The following is a 24085-nucleotide window of genomic DNA, read 5'->3' on the forward strand; positions in this document are numbered from 1 at the left end:
TTTCTCGGTACTATTTAGCAAATTTCGGCAAAGTTTTTTTTTACATTTTGTACTTCATCCCGTCAATTGTCTTGCCCTGCTCGTTATATTTAAGAGGATCAAACTTACGCTAGTAAAGTATATGTTGGACTTTGTGTTTATGATGCAGCATAAACAGTCCAACACAAGGCAAAGTCACATGATTATTGTCCCTATTAAAGAAAGTTCAGTAAAGATCAGAAAGGAGTCCAATTTCTCTTCGGTATCCAAATATCCCATCACCCGACGAGAAAAAATCTTTTCATAAGGGTGAATGTTCGATTCGCTTGTACATAGTTTCATCTTAGATCAATTATTAGAAATGTAGATCTTTTTCTAAAAACCACCTCTTAGAATTAAAAATAGTCTTCTTATTAAATTTTACGTTAAAAATTTTGTATTCAATCCTTCTTCTTTACAATTACAATTAACCATACTAAATCCAGTTTAAGGTCTGGAGACCATATTATTACACCTTGGTGAGTGAATAATCTCAAGAAATATGGCTCTTTCTTCTTTTCTCTGGCAGCTTGATATTAAGCAACTCACTCCTGTCTGACTCGTGTGACGATATTCTTTTCTAAAAAGGTACTTGAACGAGTCTTTAGTGGCTCCCTAACTTTAGTGGCTCCCGGACTACTTGGTGAGTGAATAATCTCAAGAAATATGGCTCTTTCTTCTTTTCTCTGGCAGCTTGATACTAAGCAACTCACTCCTGTCTGACTCGTGTCTGTATATTCTTTTCTAAAAAGGTACTTGAACGAGTCTTCTAATTATTGTTATTATTTACACAGAAAGTATTAATTTACACAGTATTAATTAATTAATTTACAGTATTAATTAATACTGTAAATCAAGAAAACAAGATATTTCCAATGTACTTGAGTAACTGCTGCTATACACCGCTTACTCTCAGTTAAAATTTGTGAAGTAGAACTGGTTTTATATTGGTGTTGCTCGGAAAGAAAACAAGATATTTCCGATGTGCTTCAGCAACTGCTACTATATACCTTTACTCTCAGTTAAAATTTGTTAAGTAGAACAGAAGTTCGTCACACATAGAAAAAATTAACGACACAAAAAGGCAAATTAACTCTGTCTTGTTACGGGTAAAGGCTTGTTTTTATTTTATTTTTTTAATGTTTTGAGCACTGAGGTCAAAAGTCTTATCGCCACAATTCTCAGTGTCTAAAAAATGTCATGGAGGAATACGGAACTTTACCCACCACAGACTATCTTCGCTGGGTTGCAATGAAATTTGCACATGTAATTGTAATTAAATATCATATCATTTAAATAAAAATTATCTTTCATGTTTTAGTAAATTTTTTCAATATCCGTGTATAAATTTTCGTATATTAAATTTCCCAATGTATGATTTTTCATATATCAAAATAGTATGTAAGACCTTCTTAATGAACCCTACTTTCTTTTTCTAAAAAAAACTGTCAACTGAGACAAAATTTGCCAACTTGGTGAATTTATAGTTTCCAAGATAATTTAGCAAGACTGAAAATGAATAAGGTAAAATATAAAAATAGTATTAATTAATTTACACTAATTATTATTTACACAGAATAATCTCAAGAAATATGGCTCTTTCTTCTTTTCTCTGGCAGCTTGATATTAAGCAACTCACTCCTGTCTGACTCGTGTCTCTATATTCTTTTCTAAAAAGGTACTTGAACGAGTCTTCTCATTATTGCAAAATATTTCAAAGAACACCAAAGAATTTTGCTTTCAGTTAAGAGCACGAACATATTAATTTATATTAGTCAAGAGACAGCATGTGTTTTGGCAAGCTCCTTGCACTTTTTTTGCTATACCACCGACGAAGGTTTCCCACGGTGGTCGAGGCAGGCAAAACCAGTTATTTAGGTCTGTTTCTCGGTTTTGTTTCTCCGTTTCTTGGTTCGGTGGTATTACTACCGTTCATTGCAACTATCCTTGTAATATGCCTGATGGCTGCTTACACGGCAAATGATGGCCGTAAAATGGCGAATAATTAGGTCCATAGCTCGGGCATGATTTTTTCCCCTATATTCACGTCACCAGGTACTTAAAGGTATTTGATATGCCGCTATTCAATTATCTCGTATTGAAACCTCGGGGTTTTAAATGTCTGTTGAACCGAGTCAACAGTGGTATTTGCCGAGTAAACAGAGGTTTATTTTGAAGGAGTCAACAGAGGTATTTGCAGGAACAACATCTCCAGGAAGATCGTTCAAGAAAGGAGTGCAGCGCCGGATGAAGCTCTTCCTCAAGTAATCGGTTCTTGGCGTATCCTCTTATAGATAATTGGACCAAGCTGTATGCCTTCGCGTCTGCCTTGTCGGTTGGACAAAGGGGAAACTGGGGTTTTCGCCCAGTGTTGCAATCATAGACGTATTGATTCATAATAGACTAAAGACAGGGTTTGATTTCGCAAGCCCCTTAAGCTTTTTTATCCATGCCACCACTAATGGTTTCCCAAGGCGCTTGAAGCAGGGAAAACCAGTTACCTGTGTCTGCTTCACCGTTTCATCATTGATTTTTAAAAACCTCCCATTTCAGTCGCAGGGTTTAAAGCGCGTTTTGAACAGGTTAAACAAAAATCGTTTTCATAATTTCTGTTTTCAATACTACGAAACTTTAGTGTTTCCATCTATTGGTCCCAAGGGCGTAGTAAACGGTTTCTTAATAATTAAAACCCACCCCAATAGCATGGTTGAAGACGGGTTCTAAAACATCCAAAGACTAGCACCGAAAACGATAATCAACACATCCCCTGTGCTGTCCTGCTCCATATTAGATATAGGGTAGCCTGAAAACGGAGCTTTGGTGGTTGTTTTCCTCTTCAAGGATTATAATACTTTTTCTATATTATCTGGTATTTATTAAGTAATAAATCTATGGTCAAGACATACAAGCCAAAACCCATATATTAAAATCGTGTTCGAAACCATTCACCGCCTTCTGGTAATACTCAGTTTTACACTTCGTTTGACAAGACTATAGGGCAACAACCTTATTCACCGTAATTGGCATTACTAGGCTCATGTTTGCTTATATGTATCAGCATAATGGAGCTTTTAAACTCAAACGTAAGAATTCTAAAGCTTACGGTTTTACGTTTTACTGAGCTATGCTTCCAGACAAAACTACTTCTGTTCAAAGTAAAGTAAGCAAAAATTCCGTAAATATTCTTCTTTTAAAGACACTACTTTCATCATCTGGCAGTTGAGCAAAACAATTTCAACATGAGAGATTGTAGTTCTTCCGACGACGACGTCGTCACAGCTCCATCACGGGAACACAGCAAAAGGAATATGACTTGTGCCGTCAGAACGTAGCAAATGGAAACAATACCTATTGCAATATTCCATAATGGAATACCTATTCCATTCCCTCCCCCCTATACTTCTGGCCTAATATTCGGATGCTTTCTGTGTTTTAACTGTATTTTTTCTCGTAGCCCATCAGGTATTTTCTTGAACAATTTTTTTTTCAAGTTCCTCATTTTTAAGTTTGCATTTGTAAAGTTGAACGAATGTTAATTTTGTTTTATGATCGCTTTTATTATGCTATCGAACTCAAGTTCGACCGTAATCTCCGTAATAATCCGTAAAATGACCGATCTCAAGAGGATACGTAAGCAAAATTTTTGGTCTGAAAGGACGCTCACGTTCACATTCACGTTGAGAGGAATAAAAAGGGGGAAGAATGACTCTATAAATCAGATGGATATTTTGTGAAAAACAACTTTAACCCTTGTCAATTTTTTCCAAAATGTCTTCGTCATAATCCATGTCAAAGATGGTATTACGGGAGTGACGGGATAAAAACTCTTTCCTTTTTTAGATGAATGTAAGAAATTGGTGGAATTAAGGAAAAAAGGTTTTTTGGATAAAGTTTTAACGACAAAAATAAGCATAAATCTATTGAAAAAGAAACATTTTAGAGACATTTCAAAACTGGAAAATTCCTGAGACTAGAAAACAGCAATAAAACTCTTTCTATTGGTTGATAATGGACCGTATTTATGAGTTCAGTATCAAGTAGCGTTTATTGTCTCAGTTATGTCTCATTTATTCAATTGTCTCATTGTCTCATTTATTCAATCAGTTATTGAAATTAAATCAACTATAGTTAATATCTAATGGAATATAGTATTATCCAATGAGTTAAAGGTTATTTAATCTCTGGGTGGGAGCTCATTAAATGATCCAGGATTCCAATTGGTTCTCTTGCTTCCGGGAGGGGTTTATGCTCTTTTTCTGAGTTCTTGAGGTTCTTGCAACTTTTCTTGTATTTTCCATAAATTATACGTAAAGGTTATGTTTTAACCTAATTAGTTTTGATTGAAACAGGATTTAAAAAGATTTAAAATAGACGAGTAAAACATCATCCCTGTTTCTATTTTTTTTCTATTTTTGTCTAAGCTCCACTTTTCCCTCCTTCTATGACGCTAAATTTTCTTTTAGTTGAAATATTTTCGTGTTAGGCGAAAAGTACTTTCAGAAATGCATCTCCAGCCTAGATCGGGAAGGAGTTTACAACCTTACACACCAACTTCCCAGGTTCCATCGAATTTGGGAGTCTTTGGATTGAGTGGAAACACTGGATAGAAGAATAAAAAAAAAGTTGATATATGATCTTTTTGCATATTTTTTGCAGCATTAACAATTGAAATAAATTGTGGTACTTTTCAGTTATCCCGACCACACCCAAAAAGTGAAGCTAGGTTAATCATAATTAAATTACACTAAAATATGATGAAAATATAACTCTTTAGAAACAAAACTATGGAAACTACAACAGAGATTATGGAAAACAGGCCGTCCAGAACGCATTATATTAAATACCTTACCTAATATAATCTAACCAACTCAATATTATTAGATTCGATTAGTTTAGTTTATTACAAAAGCGACCTAGTTAAACGTTAAACATGATGCATAGGTAACCGCCCATGGGAAGACATAAATGCACTGACACTGGGCGGTTACCACAAACTAATTCAACATACTTAAAAAATAACTTTTAAATTTCTAAGTAAATTTTGAACTTCATTTTCACACATAAATTAAAATAACATATAACACACAAAAACATATATTAAATATTTAATTAAAATATACATCTATAGTAGTTTATCTCACTGAGACTAAGCTAATTATCTCCGAATGTAGACAGACAAACCGGTTTTACTCATATCAAGAACTTGAGTGTGGTCGGGATAACTGACAAGCAGCTAAATTGTAATTAAGCTGAGAAATCAATGTCGATTTTTTTATTTGCTTTCCATTTTTTCGGTAATGCAGCTTTCGAAACACCATGTAATTATTATTTTAGCTATGCACAGTTCGTTCAACCAGACAGGAAAAACCATATTGTAAAAAAAAAACTCTCTAAACTCACCTCGGAGGTAACATAGGACTCGGTGACGAAAACATGGGAGGGGGTGGAATAGGGCCTATTTCGTTGACTGTCATCTGTGTATCTCCAGACTCAGATTTAGAACTTGGACTCGGGGGAGGGCGGAGTACTTCACCACCTTCATTTCGATCCTCTTTCTCAATTGGGGGTGGAGGAGGGGGCCTCTGCGTTTGCATATGCTGGAATCCGAACCCCAACGCAGCAGCTTTGGCAGCTATCGAAGGTGACGCATTAGACGTTACAGAAGTAAACGCTGATACTAAAATACAAAATAAAAAAATATCAAGTCATGCCAAAAGAAGAAAACACTAATAACCGTAATGATGTACATTTCATCGTAAATGATGTACAATGGAGAACAATTAATAACAAGAAGCTGACTTTAAGCAAGTAGCACCAGAGTGAATGATTTTGTTTTACGGTACGAACCTAACTCCTTCACACTCGCCTCGGCCCCCATTCATCTCAACCCCATTTTTATGAACCCTCTTAGCCCCCGTTCAACTCCACCCATTAACTCAATCCCATTTAACTCAATTCCACCCCATTTAACTCAATCCCATGCAACTCAACCCCACACAACTGAATTCTAGTCAAAATCGCTTAGACCCTTATGTTCAGATATCTATGCCCACCAATTCCAGCCATTTAACTCAATTCCACCTTGACTAAGTTTTAACCAGTGCCGATTAGAAGCTCAAAAGTTGTTTGACATGAGATAGCCATTTTGTTCAGTGTAGTTGATTTCCAGAAAGAAAATATGTTTTTGAGGAGGACACTCCCACACAACCCTCAGGGCAAGGGTTTTAAGTTATGCCCTCGGGGCATATTTGGTTCTTATAGAAGACGTTGCCGTAGCAACTTCAAAAAAGGCTCAAGAAATTCAAAGGGCTAGTGTCCTTTTTAATAGTCAAAAGTGATCGGAGGGCAAATAGCCCCTCCCCAAGCCCAGTGTTTGGGGTAATGGTGGGCGTGAGAGGGGCGGTAGTAGCTCTCCAATCACTTTCAACTATTAAAAATAACCCTAGCCCTTTCAATTACCAATTAAATGAACACTTTTGAAGTTTCTACGAGAAAAGTTTCAATTAAAATCTTATATGCCCCCAAGGCATAACTTATAACCCTTGTCCTGAGTGCTGGGGGGGAGGGGGGGTGTCTCTCTCAAATACCTAATGTTCAGTGCTTTCTACTAGGTAACAAACGAGTGAACAAAATTTCTTTTCACGAATGATTTTCGAAGAAAAGTGGGCGTGAGAGGGGGGTTAGTTAACCTGCCATCAGTTCTGACCATTAAAAAGGACCATAGCCCTCTAAATTTCCAATTGAATGAGCCTCTTTAGAAGTTTTACGACAACTCTATCAATAAAAACTTTATATGCCCCCAGGGCAGAACTTACAACCTTTACCCTTGGGGCTCTGGGGGGTTTGTCATCCTTAAATACATAATTTCCAGAACTTTCAACTACGTTGAACAAAATAGCTATCTATAAACTTTGATTGAATGTTTTTGATGAAATGGTGGGCGTAAGAGGGGGTTAATTACTCTTCACTCACTTTCGACTATTAAAAAGGGGCAATTTCAATTTACAATCAAATGAGCCCTTTTTGAAATTTCCATAACAACATTCTATATATGCTTCATATGCCCCCAGGGCATAACTTACAACCCGTGCACTGAGGGCTCTGAGGGGGTTATCATCCTAAACGACCTAATTTCCAGAACTTTGAACTACGTTGAACAAGATAGATATCTCAAGATTTTGATTGGATGTGTTTGGGAAAATGGTAAGCGTGAGAGTTAGTCGCTATCCAATCACTTTCGACTATTAAAAAAGGCACTAGCCCTTTCAATTCCCAATTGAATGAGCCATTTTGAAGCTTTTATAACCAAGCTTTCAATGAAACCTTCATGTACCCCAAGGGCATAACTTAAAACCCATGCCCTGAGGGCTGTGATAAAGAAGGGTTTTTATCCTTAAGGAACGAATTTCTAAAACTATCAACAACGATGAATAAAATGGCTGTCTAAAAATTTTGATTGTATGTGTTTGGGGAAAAGGTGGGTGTGATAGGGGGTTAGTTGCCCTCAAATCACTTTCGACTATGAAAAAGGGTACTAGCCCTTTGAATTTCAAATTGAATTAGCCTTTTTTCAAGCTTCTACGACAAAGATTTCAATAAAAACCTTATATGCTCCCAGGGCATAACTTATAATCCTTGCACTGAGGGTTGTGGGGGAGTGTCCTCCACAAAAACATATTTTCTAACTGGAAATCGACTAAGCTGAACAAAATGGCTATCTCAAATTTTTATTGGATGTGTTTCAGGGAATGATGGGCGTGGGTGGGGGGGGGGGGCTAGTTGCCCTCCAATAACTTTCGACTATTGAAAAGGGCACTAGCCCTTTGTATTCCCAATCAAATGAGCTTTTTTTAAGATTCTACGACAACTACTTCTTTTAAAACCTTACATGCCCCCAGGGTATAACTTACAATCCTTGCACTTAGGACTGTGGGGGAGTGTCCTCCTAAAAAACATGATTTCTATTTGAAAATCAACCACGGTGAGCAAAATTGCTATCTCAAAATTTTGATTGGTGTATCTCCTTTGTAATAATACAAATGAATGTGCATTGTCAGTTTAATATACATATACTGATATTTAGTAATAAAATGTTAATATATTTGATTTATTAAAATTATAAAAAAAAAACATTTATATTTTTTCAGTAAAGTGCAAATTTTGTTCTGGCCTTGGGAAGGCATAGGGGTTTTGCGCCCAACTTATGTTAATTTCTGCTCGTTTTGAGTTTGACTCGGTTATTTATTTTAATTTCTGCTCGTTTCGAATTACATTTATTTTTTGATGCTGATTTGTGGTAGTTTCACGCTTGGTAGATTTTTTATTTTATTTTTGCTCTTTTTTGTTTAATGGAGTTCTTTACTTTTCTTTGAAAAACTTATTTTCAAAAAAGTGCACCACCTCAAATATTAATTGGGGGGGGGGGTCTTAAATGCTAAAAATCAATTATTGGGTCATCATATCCATGGCTTTTAATGTGAGTTCTTTGAACAAATCTTTTTATATGGATGTTAATCATGGATGCCGGCAAGAAGGCCAGGGAGCAACGTACCCCGAGAAACGAGACGGTACTAAACTAGGTATGTGTTACCGTGAATGTCCAAAATACCATTTTTTTTTTCTAGTGGGATTTAGTCAGCGCTGCCAGTAAACTTTTTCAGTTTTATGTAAGGTTTCATGGTGAAACGTTAGGTTATTTTTGGTTAGGTTTTCATCCATTTCTGTGTTTTATAACCTAATTTAACATAACCTAAATTTAACTTTACCATCAAAGCTTACATAAGACTGAAAAAGCTAATTTGCAACGCTATTGGAGTCAAAGCGGGGAAAAGAGAATTTCTGACATTCACCGGAGAATGTTAACATCAACCAGATTTCGGACATTCACAGTAACATATATAAATATGAAAATGACTAGCGTTCCCGTTTAAGTTTAGGTTAAAACAAAGAACCTGGTAACACTTGATCACCCCACCTAGGCCCCGCAGGATATTTCCCGGCGGTTCCCAAGAATCAAGGGAGACTAGAGACCAATTTTTAACCCCCCTCCCCAAACCCCTTCTATATTTAAGTAAACGCCCACAAACAGTTAGAGAAGTCGGTTGTAAAAACGCCTTTTTCAAGCTTCCAACACATTTCCCCACCTATCCAAAGATCCACCAGCCCTCCACCATAATGACTGATGAAAAATTATATACCACTGTATATTTATATTTTCAAATTCATTAAAGAAAGCTTAAATGTATAATTTAACCGTTTATCTTGCAAGGACTATGTGCTTCCTTAGGAGCGATTTTTGTCCCACTTGATGATTTCTTGTGCCGTAAAATGGCAGAAAACGCCACTTGAAAACACCACCTGTGGCACAATCTCTGGCTACTAACAAAAAGGCACCAAAACTTTTAATTTTGGCACGAATGGGCCACCCCCCAGCTATCTAGGACCATTGGTTGGATACGATAGCCTCTGGGGGAAAAAGGAAATAAATAAACATTCTTCCTTAAAAAAAAAAGCAAAATCCTACATTTTGTAGGTAGGATCTTTAAACCTTTACAATAGGCTTCGCTGATTTTGACAGTGTAATGTTCATTATGTCACTTACCCTTTTGCGGGTGTTTCCTCCCTCTAAAAAAAAATCACGAATATTTTTCGGGCCCGAGTTATAGATGGATTTTGTATATCTAGAAACCCAATAAAAAGCCAATTCTTTTGATGTAAGTATTGTTATCACAACTCATTTTTTTACAGTTTTTATTGCCATTAAGCCGAGTCACACCTTAATTACAGTTCGCTACCACGAAGCGCTTGATTTACTCATTGAATTCGGTCTTTTCATTGAACAAAATATAGGAGATTATCTATAGAATTAAATAACTTCCAAGATACTTATTTACGAAGGAAGAAGACACCCGCCCCCACCTTTAACCTATTCTTCAGCCATCTAAGCTGGCATTTTAGCCTCGGTTTTTAAAATTGATTTTTTACTCAACAAATACAATTTCTACCCAAAAAAGAAATATATTCGCAATATTTTTATTTTTATAGATGGGATAAAAATGCCTAAAGCCGTAACACATAATGTCGGGCTCGAACCCACTATCATAGGATTAATAAATCAAACACTCTACAAAAAGAGCGAGCCCGGTCTATTTAGTGGTTTTATGCCTTTGTTGTATTTATAGATTAAAATAAACAAGCTTTCTCTATGAAGTCTATGGATTTCGCCAATTATCATACTGAATTAAGGATCCCTGGGGATCAAATATTATAATTTGTATTGAAATACAGTCTATTTAGATAAGAAAAAAAAAATCCATAAGACAAACGTGATTACTACATTTCTGAGATGAAACCACTAAATTTGTAGCGGTATCCAAGATAGTTAAGTTTTATTTTCATAATTTCACCAAGACCAATTTTTTCAGCTTCAAAGTAATTTAAATGATTATTTAGTTTCAGAGCAAAATCCCTGTGGTATTTATGCTTATGATTTGAAGCTGAAAAGGTCGTTGAATTCAAGTTAAACTGACAAGTCGCAACTTTGATAATAAAACTTTTGAAAAAAAAATATAAGGAAAACAAAAACCCGAGCCCTCAAGAAAAATTTGTCTGTGGTAATGCATGGCTTTAGTGAATCCCATTTTCCTTCTAATCTCCGCATTTAAAATAAAAATTTTTTTTTATGTCAAGCGGGGCTTTATCTCATGCATCCTAAACGAAATTCCAATTGTAGTATAGGAGGGTTTAACCAGTCTCCATCGCCCGATGTTTATCTTAGACGCCAATCGTTCCACCAAACGTGTTACATGCTTGGTGGAGCATACTTTGCGCTAAGTATGGTAAGTTTTGTGCCAACCGTGGTGCACTTCTGCCTTTATTGGAGCGTGTCATCTGCTGTGCACGAGTTAAACGTAGCTAACCCTAGTTAAGCATAAGAGAAATCTGACTGCAGTCTTCCCATCGTGGTAGTCAGGTGGAAACGGCCAGAATTTCCTGTCTCAATTCTTGCTAGGCCAAACTGCAGAGGGTGCCATCAGCGAGTGGAGACCTGTATGGTTAAATGTATTTCCTCGAAACGTCCAAATGCAAGTCAATGTAAAGAGTTCAATCCATACTAAGGCCTTCCCGGCAAGCGATACGTTGAATGTTTCATCGCCGCCTTCTTCGAAAAATAGGAAAGTCCATACTACGACATCCCCGACAAGCGATGCGTTGAAGGTTTCAACAGCGCCTTCTCCGAAAAATTGGCAAGCTGAGATACTCCTTCAGAAACACAGACAACCCCTCAGTGTAGGGTGCTGGAACGTCTGCTTTGATGAAATGCCTGACGACCCAGTCGTTTATCGCTGAGGAATTATTGCGTTACAACATAGACATCATATGCGCGTAAGAAAATAGAATCAACGGCGGCATTGTGGAAGGCTCAGAAATTAGAACTCCTGAGGACGACTCCTCTTTCACCTTTTTCAACTCCGGATCTCTTGATGGATCTGCGTATGGGGGAGTGGACAGCATTTTAAGCCCCCCCTAGCATCGAGGTGACTTCTAGAGTGGGAACCTATCTCACATAGTAGCAAGAGCGCGATTCAAAGGCCACCTATTCAACATATCAATTATTGTAGTTTATGCTCCAACAAGAGACGCACCGGAGAGCGAAGCAGATCTTTTTTACCGACTTCTAATTTGTACACTTAAGAAGGCCCCGAAACGAGACCTCATCTTTATTGGAGGCAACTTTAACGCCATAATCGGGGAAAAAGTATCGAATGCTGAGTCTGCCATTAGCCACTTCGGTCTTGGAGCTAGATATAGCAGGGGATCAAGACTTCTTCTCTTTGCCATGGCGAACGATTTGGTCATTATCAATACCTTATTCAAACACAAACCTAGCCAGAGATCTACACGGAATTCAAAAGATGGTAGAGCAAAAATCCAGATTGATTACATCCTCAAGTCCGGCCGTTGGAAATCAATGGCTAAGAACAGTAGATCGTACATTTGAGCAGATACTGACTCGAAACATGGGTCAGATCATCTTCTTGTCAAGTTAGATCTAAAGTTGCGACTGGAAAACGCCTCAAGAAAGACACAAAGATTTGACACCAATCGCTTCGATGATCCTAATATACAACAGGCGTTCAGCTTAGACATGTCTAATCACTTTGAAGGTCTCTAAGTGCAAGCGACCGACGAGCAAACCCAAAGCTTGCATGAAGAGTGGCTTACCATACGCAATACAATCCCCGAGGCTGCAGAAGCTACGATAGGATACCGCAAAAGACTATCTAAAAAATGGATGTCAACACGCACTGTCCCACTGGCTAACTACAAGCAACAGATATCAGATAGAAAATCGGAGTTGTTCAAGCACCTGAGAAGAGAATGCCCCCAGTCGGCTAAGAATGATAAGAACCAGTACTAGGAGAAAATCGCTAAAGACATGGAAGCGGCTGCCTCCAGATCCGACACCAGGAAGAAATATCAACTCTTAAAATGAATCAGGAGAAAATCACATTAGCCTACTATTACGTCCGTCGAAGATGAAAACGACAAGTTACTCTCGAATAATTCCGAAATAATAAATCGCTGGAAGGAGAACTTTGACAAACTACATAACCAGCACCAACTCTCCACAGCAATGGATCATAATCAGCATTACTATGATCCAAGTCACAGCCCCATGACCTACACGAACCAAACTCACCCAGTAGTATTTACAAAGACATGAACGTGGCTCCCCCACGTTCAATGAAGTCCGACCAGCAAACAATTGCCTGAAAAGTAATAAAGCCCCTGGTCCTGCTGCTATCCCGGCTGAACTTTACAAGTATGGAGGGACAGCACTTGTCAGCAGGTTGCATAAAGTAACCTATCGTATATGGGTAGAAGAGATGGTTCCATAGAATTGGGCAGACTCTATCATCCTTCCGGTTTTCAAAAAAGGGCTAAATAATAAATGGAGCAATTATCGCAGGATGTCTCTCGTCGGCATTGCTGCCAAAATATTTGGAATAGTGCTACATAATTGTTTTCGTATCTAGCACAACGAAAAGACAAGGCCCAATCAAGCGGGATTCTGCCTAGGCATGGGAACAATCGACCAACTATTCGTCTTAAGACTAACCCTTGAACACAGGGCAGAACACTAGAAACCGACAGTGTCTCTACTTGTAGATTTTACAACAGCTTTTGATTCTGTTCTAAGGGATGGAATCTGGAAGGCCATGACGGAGGATGGAGTACCATGCAAGATAGTCACACTTATCCAAGCATACTACCATAATACGCGAGCCCAAATTCAGATCGGTGGGGAGCTCTCCTCGACGTTCCAAATTGATTTTGGTGTCCGACAAGGATGTATATTGTCTCCCGTCTTATTTAATTTCGTAATGGACTGGACTATGACCAGAACAATGAGGACTTTTTCAGGCGTTGAAGTAAGTCCCAATTTTATGATCACGGATCTGGACTACGCCGACGATATTTGCTTATTAGCTGAATCTCTTTCAGAAGCCCAATCCATGCTATCGAAGGTAGCTGAAGAATCCTCTCTGGTCGGCCTGGAGATAAACTCCTCGAAGACTAAAGTCATGGTGTCTGGTATATCTTCTCAAGACCCCCCAGTTTTACTAGAATAGTCGCCCATAGACGAGATGCCCCAATTCAAGTACCTAGGCTCTTTGGTAGACCCAATAGGAGGATGCACATAAGAAATTCAGTCAAGAATTGCTTCAGCCACTGGAGTCTTCACCCAGCTGAATCACGCTCTATGGAACCAAAAAAAATGTTCGTTTGAAGAAAAGAATAAGGATATATCAGGTATTGTTTGATCTGTCTTACTAAATGGCTGTGAGACATGGGCTCTGAAAGCATCCGAATTCAAGCCCTCAACAGAGAATTATTGGCATTAAACTCCGTGATTGAATCCGCAAAAACGAACTCCGCAAAATCTGCCATCAGCGTTTTTATTTGGCTACTATAATTAAACAAAGAAGACTTCGATGGTCCGGCCATACACTTTGCCGCCCACACCACCCCTTCGTCAATAAAGCCCTCAGATGTACACCTCTTCCGGGATGGAAAAAGCGACACGGGGGACAAAACAAAAAATGGCTCGCCTGCATCAAGGCTGACCTAGACCCAATCGATGGCTTCAAGAAGTATGGACGAAGATGGGAAAAGTCCTGGATTGAATTGATTGAGCCACTCGCGAACGACCGAGACTCTTGGCTTATTACAATGACGAATCTACTTTACGCCAGGGAGAGCTAAGTTGCTTGAGTTCTGCTACAAGAGAAGACAAGAGAGAGGTAGATATGAGCACACAGAGTTCAGTAAACTCCGTACAGCAGTAGATATAAGGATTCTTTTCCGGGATCAACTAAAAAACTAAAAGAGGGAAGCTTTATTGTAGAACAAAATTTACGGCATATCTAATTTCACAGGCATTTCCGAATTTTAGTCAGAATTGCAGATCATTGTTTTAGTAATCCTGGTTAGTATTATTGCACGGTTAATGCATTTTGGAGACGTTTATGAAAAAGTCAGTTTGATTTTCAAATGAAAAGAAAGGCGGAGGTTGCGTCGATATTTCAAGATACCGTACCGTACCGTAGATACACTTACCGTAGACTACCGTATGCTGGGTTTTTAGACCTAATGAAGGACAAAGTTGACAACGGTCTACTATCGGAGAATAGTGAGACAAGATAAAGCTCTTGATATTACTAAGAGCTTCCACAGCTACCAGCACTCGCAACTGGAGATGAATTTCAGACAATCCGTAGAGCGTCCTATGGCTCACGGTGTCCCACAGGGATCTGTCCTAGATCCAATTATTTTCCCGCTGTCCGTTAGTGACGCACCTAATTATGTTCCAGATTTAAACGGTATGACTAAAAAGGCTGGAATGTAAATATGCCATTGTTGATGATACTGCGGCTACCATTGCTGCTACAACTTGGTCACAGTACTGATCTGGTTGTCAGAACTGCTTGGCTGAGGTCTGTTTCTTTCTTTTAGGTATTTTTGGGGCGTTGAGCTCCCAGGGTGTTATTGCGATATATATTAATGAGATCGTTTATTTGAAGGGTTGGGTGTGAAAAAGGGGAAGTTTTACCAGTTTGTTACCATATTTTTATTGCAGCAGTGTATGTAATTGAGTACCCCCTAAGACAAGTTCTTTACTTTTCGAGACGGCCACTAAATTGAAGTTTTTCTTTTTTCGTTACAACGAAGTTCTCTCTCTCTCTCTCTCTCTCTCTCTCTCTCTCTCTCTCTCTCTCTCTCTCTCTCTCTCTCTCTCTCTCTCTCTCTCTCTCTCTCTCTCTCTCTCTCTCTCTCTCTCTCTCTCTCTCTCTCTCTCTCTCTCTCTCTCTCTCTCTCTCTCTCTCTCTCTCTCTCTCTCTCTCTCTCTCTCTCTCTCTCTCTCTCTCTCTCTAGGAATAGCAATATCCTCCTTTTTAGCAATAGCATTTTAATAAAATCCTGATCGCAAATTTAGGATTCTGCAATCCTGAAAGTTGGATTCAAACACTATCAAAATAGAAAGTGTTGATAAAAACAAATAAAAAACAGTGTCAAGGTGAAATAAGTAAAACTGAGAACAATTATTTAATTAACTAATAATTAATTTATAATAGAAATAATTCTATAATATAATAAAAACAATTAATTAATGAATTATTAAGTAACTCGGGAAATAACATCTCCCAAGGTTTAAAAATACCATTTGCAATTTATAGGGTGTAATTTAGGGACTATCAATACAGTTCTATGAAAAAGTCACCATTTCAATTTATCTTTGGGGGAGATGGACTACATACACTGTTCAAACGGGAATCTAAAAAAAAACAGAGGAAAATCTGAAAAAAAACCTTACCCCTAGTTGCTAGTTTAATTAGATAAATATTTAGGGGTTGGCCACTTCTAAAGGAAGCTTTAACGGGTTTCTGCAGTGTCTGCAGCCACGGGTATCTGCAGGATCGATGGAATTTAATTACACCTGATTAAGAAAAATATAATTGTGATTATAAATATGATTTTAAATAATTTCAAAAATGTGGATAACAGTTGAAGGAACCATGATAGCCTGATAATAGAAACATAGTGCATATCATAAAGTAAGAATTTCAGGGTTTTAATACTTTCTTTTAATTCTGTATACATTCTTAGGACTATATCAGGGACTACCGAGGCGAGGGGTGGGGGTACACTGTCAGAAAAGCGACCGTGATATTTGGAAAAATACATAAAAAACACGGTGTTTTTTAATTCGTTTTTTTTTCCGGATTATTGTCCAAAATTTCAAGTATACACATAAATTGATAAAAGAGAATGGAATATATACTCTGATAAAAGAGAATACAATATATACAGTGGGCCCTGGTAATCAGGCCCCTGTTTAATTCGGCGCCCCCTGTAATCCGACATGTATATTATTAATGAATGTTTTTTGACAAGCTTCGCTAATGTAAAAAATGCATGCATGTTCAATAACGCATGATTAAACTGGTTACAACTTGTGCGCGCCACTATTATTGTGCTTGAGGAAAACTATTGTTTTCGTTCTGATTGCTTAATTTGAATTTATTCTGATAGCAGTGTTGCCTAGCATGCGTTCATTTGTTTACTGTTTATTCATTGTGAATCACGTAGGCCTATACCTAGTACTTTCGTCATCAGACCCGAAGCGAAAGCACAAAATACTGACAATTATAGAAAAATGTGATAATTTGTACCGCTTAAATCATAATGGATCTTTCAGTAGTTTATCAAGTGAATGCATAGGCAAGTTTAGCGTAGGCCGCAGGGCCGTATCCAGGATTTTTGTTCAGGGGGGGTTTTACTAATTTTTTACTTTTTGGGGGAAGGTTTTACTAATTTTTGACTCAGTTTTCGACTAATTTTACTAATTTTTACCTAGGTTTTACTAATTTTCGACTTATTTTCGAGTCGGTCAAAAATTTCGGGGGGGGGGGGGGGGGTTCAAAACCGGGACCCCCCCCCCTGGATACGGCCTTGGTAGGCCGATCTATAATTTATGACATCTTGCTTATCTCACACGGATAAATGGATCACTTGCGGTAGAAATTTGATTTTTCGGAAAAAAATAAATATGTAATTTTACCATTACCCTAATTTTAGTCGTTCTTTAAAGAGCGTGTTGAAAGGCAAGTTTGTTCTTTAAAAGGAAACGGTGAGCTGTGTAGGGTTAATGGAGCGAAAAGCACCAAGCCCCCCCCCCCCAAAAAAAATCTGACCAAACCTTTTTTTTTCAAAACATTCCCTTTGCCAACCATTATCATGAATCAAGAGCATTGCTTATAGTCATGCCAAGCTGATTTGTACAGTTTAAAGAGAGTGGATTACATTAAATGTGGATCTCCTCTACGCATTGTAGAAAATCCACAACAAGAACTACCGAACAACAAAATTTCACCTTTTAACGGGTTATCACACAAAATTTCTTTCGAGGGGGAGGGGCGTCACAACTTCAAGAAGAAAACATAAAAAAGCTGACATGCATGATAAGTTCGAGAAAATATAGGGAGGTTCCTAGATTTTGAGGGGATTCGAGCCTGACATACAACTTCCTCCTCCCCTCCCCCAGCATATCTGTCTACCGTACCCTCAAAGTTGTCCAAATTAGCCAGTAAGTACAGTCGAACTGAACCCATAAATATTGATTGTTTAACGCCTTTAAAGATGTTGGACTTCGGTCAACTACCCAACCACAAAACAATGTAACTGTCTATAACGGGTATCACTTTCCCATGCAAAGTAAAATAAAAATACATATGGGCTAATATGCCATTTGCACCTTTTTCTTATTCTCTTTTTTTCCAATCATAAAAACAAAGATACCAGGAATCCAACCTTTTTTTCAAATAAAAAAATAAATAAATTAGTTAAAATTATCTAGTGGAAAATTGTTTACAGTCTAGCGTCGTTAGTGGCATGTACACAGCTTTCAACCCTTAAGATTTCCACCAAAATTTTGAGATATCACTCCTGAGAAAAATACATAGGCTACATGAAATATTTACCAGAATAATTATATTATGTAAACATAATATAATATTTGATATTATACCAATATTTGATATTTTAGGATTTTTTGCAAAATCTTAGTATTTTCGTTTAAGAAACTTGGGATACTGTAATTTAGAGGAGACTACTGTTAGATTTTAGATACAAAAAATCCTGGATATGGCCCTGATTAGAGTGTACAAGAATTTTTTGAAATGTGTTTGAAGTTTATCCCAAGTTACAGTTAAGAGTTTTTTTTTTCACTTTGAATTAGAAATATATAGGATTAAACAATATTGCATTACAATTTTTGATATCCAAACTTTAATATCAAAATACTGGCACCGGTCGCAGACTGGTGTCAATATTTTATGTCAGTATTGGTGTGAATATTCAACAGGTGTCAAAATTTTTCTTCAAATGATGTAGAATCTTTAAATGAATATAGTGAACAATCTATAGTGAACAATGAATCGACGCCTGAATCCTTAAAAGATTATCAAAGATGAAGACAACCATGACGAGACTAAACAAAACCAAGACCGTTTTCTTGTATTTTTTTTAATATCTTTTTTTATATATAACCTCCGAACTTGGTTTTACATAAATGAATTAACTGACCCTCGTTAAGAGCGGCTGGTTTATTTGATAAACCACTCTCCCCCCAGACCTTCCTCATTTCCTCGCCATCATAAACAACTGTATAATTTTCAGAATTTTAAAGCGAATAATGACATTGAATTTCGTTGAAGTAAGGAGCAACATTAAAATTTAAAACGAATGTAAATTGTTCCATAATAATGGACATAAACGAACATAATTTTATTGTTGCTCCTCACTTTCAGTTGAACAAATTTTTTTTTATTATTTAATTTCTGACTGTTTTTTCAAATCATGCCAGGAAATCCTATTCCCTCACCCCCTCCTTTCTCCAAGGACTATGGGCGGTAATATTATCCCCGAAATTATTGGATCTGTCAACTATGCAGAATCAAACGGCTATCTCAAAATTTGTGTCAGATGTCTTTAGGGAAAAAGGGCATGGGAGGCGGTTAATTGCCCTCCAATCTTTTTGGTCACTTAAAAGGACACTAGATATTTTTATTTTCGATCCAATGAGCCCTCTCCCGATCTTTTAGGATTACTGGTTCGATATGACAATTCCTGGGGAAAACGAAAAAAAAATTATTAACACGCATCTGTGATCTTTCTTCTGGCAAAAAAGTAAAAAAAAAAACAATCCGCATTTTGTATATAACAGCTTGAAACCTCTAGAATAGGGTTCTATGACACGATGAATCAAATGGTTTAATTTTCATTCAGGTTGCTCGACTGTTTGGGGGTGTTTTCCTCTTTTCGGAAAATTGGGCGACTTTCTGAGACACGTAGCCTATGAAAGGCAACATTAAACCTAATGAACTTTGAATCAGCATAAAAAGTCCGTTTAATTCTGTTTTTAAGAGTTTCAGTTTCTATTGAGCCGAATCGCTCCTTACAGTTCGTTACCACGAACTGTTTGATTTAGCAACCAAAAATAGCTCCGGATGGAAAAAAGGAAAGAGAGGGATTTGAGATTCAAAGAGCATAGTGTATTACGTGTTCTGAGTAACAAAATTGGACACAATCCTCTTGGTAAAAATAATGCGGAGATCAAAAGGGATCTTAATTCAATGCTTTCTAAGGTTCTATCCATGCTGACATCCTACTACCAGATACATGCAAAGAGATTTCTCCATGAGCAGAGGATGGGGGGGGGGGGGGCACGCGCTTAGAAACACCAAAAACTGAGTGAATTACAGAAAGGAAAAACCTAAGTACTTTGGGGGGGGGGGGAGTAGGTGAGGCAAGAACGAAGGATCCAACTCCATGTAAGTACCTTCTTGTTAATATTCAAAATATGGCATGACGAATATTATTAATAAACGTCAATTCTATGGGAAATTTATTTTAAGATACGTTTTTCGCATTACATCATTATTATTATTATAACAAATTATATATGAAGTGCCAAGTTAAACACTAAACTTGCATAAAACACAAAACATATTTCTGCCATATGCTTGATTCTAGTAAAGAAATACTTTATGGGTTAAACATTTCCACTTTTAAAAGCGCTACACAAAGTGGTAGATTATTCACAGAACTACTGAAAGAGCCTGTCAATCAAAGGCACAAAAAAAGAAAAAAAACGTTGCATGCATGTTAGGACAAGAGAAACAATATTTACCCCTTTTCCCGAAAAATTCCCTTTCCCCAAGAAGTCCCCTTATTCCCTTCCCCCTCCAAAAAGGAAACTTTTCCTTTAGGTTTCAACTCCATTCCCGAGCCGTCAGACACCCAGGTTATACCTACCAAAGTATGCATAAAAATAGTCACCGTTTTATGAAACCCGTTGACTCCATGAAAATTCTAAAAAAATATAGTTGCTTGTTTTTAGATTAAAAAAAGGGGGGAAATATATTCCTTTGTGAGCTTATTAAAACCATTCGACTGATCTGAACTCCGCTCTCAAGGGAGAATGATACTAATCCCTCTAAAGGTTTGAAGATTAACTATTGGCTGGCTCTGTCTCTCGAATACTCTCACTTATACATAATAGATTGGGCGGCGTGACAACCGCAGATAATCCAAAATCAGATAAAAATAAATAGCGGCACAGTGCAGCACAATGAGCAGCACAGTGGATTGATGCTCAGCTTGGCATACGGAGCCCAGGTACCTATCCCTACTGCAGGAAAGTTGGTCGACAGACTTGCTACATGTTCCTGTAGTAAAGACACAGCGACTGAAATACGATGGCTCTGGAGGATATTTATCCTTTATGTATACAAAACAGCTAAAAATAAGCACAGACACATTTTTTGAGATATTTGGAGTGCATTCAGATCAGAACTTAAGCTTACTATGTTTGAAATAAAGTCAACCTCAAACCTTTACCCAAGTCAACCTTTACCCTTAGTAGTCACAGCTACTCTGACCGTTTCACCCTCGAAGTTTCGTTGAATTTTCGAAACTCCTGTCAATGAGTAGAGCTAATGCGTAGTCATTTCAGGATATTGGGAAATCAACTTGTGTATTTTGGAAGTTTTGACAAAAGTGTTCTAAGGGTATCAGAAAGAAAACTCCATTTAATTTCCTCTGACGATTTTTAGAACTGTTTACTTGGTTGCAGCTACCGCTGCAGCCAAGATATAAAAATTATAAACTATAATGGCAAATAATGATGGAAGAGACATGTTTTTAATTTTTAAACATCTCGCCATGCTTAGAAAAAGCAAACTGTCGACTTTCGGACTTTGTGAGACATACAACTACAACAAAAGTTGAATCGCCCGTAGTCTAGACAACTACCGTAGTTAAGGAACGAGGGCACTCAAAAATTTGCATCAAATTATTGCACTATTTTTATCATTACCGCTTACATTTTTAATTTATTGCAAATCGCGTTATCAGGTTACTGTAATCCAACCAGGCCGCGCTGTATATAACACAGTTACCAAATTTATGTATGTAACTTTATACTTCCTAAAATAATTCAGATCAATTGAGGACCGCGTATAATGCCCCATACGTGGACCAATAGCTTACCGCGTTTTATTTTCTTTTCTGCTCTTGTATGTTGGCAAGCGTAAGCTAAAAATAGAGACTATGCTAAAATGTATGAAACTTATAAATGAATGACTTCAAAGCTACCAAAAAGTACAGGCTGACGTATGGAAAACCTTTTCATCCCAATCAGTATCAAAAACTTAAGAAACATATCCACATAAAGAAGAAAGGGAGAGAAGACCAAAAGAAATACTTATCTTACAGTTTTTACAATGATGTTAACACATTTCTGAGTTTTACATAAATTTGTTTTAAGACTGAAAATCCTTTTTTTTATTCGTCTATCTTAAGGCAATTCCTAATCTTTCCACTGTTCCATGTCACCTCATACTCCAATATCCGGGTTGCAGTGGTAGCTAGGAACCTAGTAAGAGACGATCACGTCCGATGTTAAAAAATATAAAAACCCATAACTCCTAAAAAAAAAAGTGAGATCAAAACAAAAAGTACACCATTAGAACCGCCTTGTCCTAAACTCTTATATAGGAAACTTTCTGTTCCTTGGCTTGAACAGCAAGGGGAATATTTTGGCTTGAAAATCAAGAAAAGTGACAGCTACTACAGCATTGCTATTAGGATGAAACAGTAATTATCTTACATGAGTGATGGACGATAATTTCACTACCTCCAAAGCAATTAATCATCTTTTTCTCTCTCGTCTTTTTATTTTTAGATCAAATATTTATGTATTATGTATTTATATATTAAATATTTAAATATTATGCATATTTTTATATCAAATATTATGTATATTTTTCGCTCAATATTCGACCCTACTACTGACAACAGGACTAGAAAAATTACCTCTTCCTTCTGACTGCCAAGTAGGAGTTGAAGATGAAGCCGAAGAAACATAGGTACTAGGCGTTGCCACATAAACGTTCTGCGACGCGGATTGGTAAGCCTGCGTCGATTTTATCGTTCCATTGGCACCAGCTGATAACGGACTACTAGCCGAAGAGTTTACTAAGTTGCCAAGTAAGCATAAACCTGAAATTTGAAAGATTTTTATACCTGCAGCTTGATATTCTTACCAAACAGTTCGTGGTAACGAACTGTAAGTAAGGAGCAACGCAGCTCAATAGTAACCGAAACTCTAAAAAACAGAACTTCAATACAAATAGATATATAAAGAGAACATACTTGTTATGTTGATGTCAAATATATCAGTCATTCAGTTTAGTGTTACACATCAAAGGTTAAAAGCCTGAGAAAATTTGTCTGATTTTCGAAAAGGGAGGAAACACCGCCTAAAAGTCAAAGAATCTTTTAAAGTTTGAATTTTGTCCCAATTCTTTAAGAACGAGTACTGAAACACAAGGTTCTTTTAATTAGAACAATAAGCTTTTAAAAGTGCTAAACTTTTAGTAAGGTTTTTCAAAAGTGCTAAGAAAAACTTTAGCGTGAAGAGCGGGGTGTTGAGGAGGGGGCAACCCCCTCATATACGTAATAACTTCTGATGGTTTCAAGTTTTGATGTTGCTCCTTAGTTTTAGTTGAAAAACCTTTTTTTTTCATTTTATTTTAAAAAGAAACGATTATTCAATGACCACTGTTTACGTTTTTCTTTAAATAACCATCCTTTTGTAGAAACTGGTATTGTTAGCTTTGGTGGACAGATTTTTAAGAGTTTATCCAACATTCATATAGTGCCTATAATAGAATATTTAAAATACACTTTATTACATAAAAGTTATAGAAAAGAGAAAAAGGGCTAAAGTTTGGTTTTAAAAAGATTTTCTACTTTAAAATCGAAAAAAAAAACAATCGCAAATCTCTGTAAAACGAGGTGGTGTCATTTCTCAAATTGATAGTTTTAAGAGTTCGTACAGGTAACACAATTACTTTTGGCCAGAGGGAGGGGGAACAAAAGGACTTTTGTCCGGGGTGATGAAGCGTTTAATGGTATTTTATATGCATTTTTAGACCAGTTTACTAGTCGGAGAAATTTTTTTTTTTTTTTTTTTTGAAAAGGTCTTTTCCCCTGCATTTACAAGAATAATTTTTGTGTCGGGGATATATCTTGGAATGGATGGGGGGGGACCCTGGTACTTCCTCCTGGGTATGCTCCTGCTACCATATATCATAAGACCTAGTATGCACTTGAAAGTTTTGACAGAATCCTAATCTGGATGTCTTCTTCAGAAATAAGAACAAATTAGAACATTTGTTTAATCACTGTCAGGACAAAACTCTTTCAATTCCAGGCAGCGGTTAAACAGGGTCCCTTGTTTGTTTGGTAAATTTTGTTTCGGGAGACCACACCTTCAGTTGGGTGAAAAGTTGCACGAGCAATGGCTGCAATATTAACAGGAAAATCAATAAACTGCAAGACTTGATTCTGTATTACGCCCAGGACACAGTATAGTCACACATGTGGATAAGATCAAATTATACACGACTGCAGGGCTAATCATACACCCCATTGT

At 37.2% G+C, this 24085-nt stretch overlaps 1 protein-coding gene across 8 annotated transcripts in view; it reads right to left on the reverse strand.

The window, feature by feature from the left end:
• LOC148946542 (uncharacterized) overlaps nt 1–24085 on the reverse strand; it is a 217096-nt gene that overhangs the window by 60886 nt on the left and 132125 nt on the right. For all 8 annotated transcript variants that reach the window (XM_089097431.1, XM_089097432.1, XM_089097430.1 and 5 more), the window contains 2 exons: nt 22462–22647; nt 5419–5695 (listed from right to left, as the gene is read on the reverse strand). In XM_089097431.1, the coding sequence (XP_088953557.1) occupies nt 5419–5695; nt 22462–22647 (463 nt within the window). The remainder of the gene's footprint in view (nt 1–5418; nt 5696–22461; nt 22648–24085) is intronic.

The sequence above is a fragment of the Artemia sp. Qi Xiang Cuo genome, chromosome 11 (assembly GCF_049724085.1).
Source record: "Artemia sp. Qi Xiang Cuo chromosome 11, ASM4972408v1, whole genome shotgun sequence".
Taxonomy (NCBI): Eukaryota; Metazoa; Arthropoda; class Branchiopoda; order Anostraca; family Artemiidae; genus Artemia; species Artemia sp. Qi Xiang Cuo.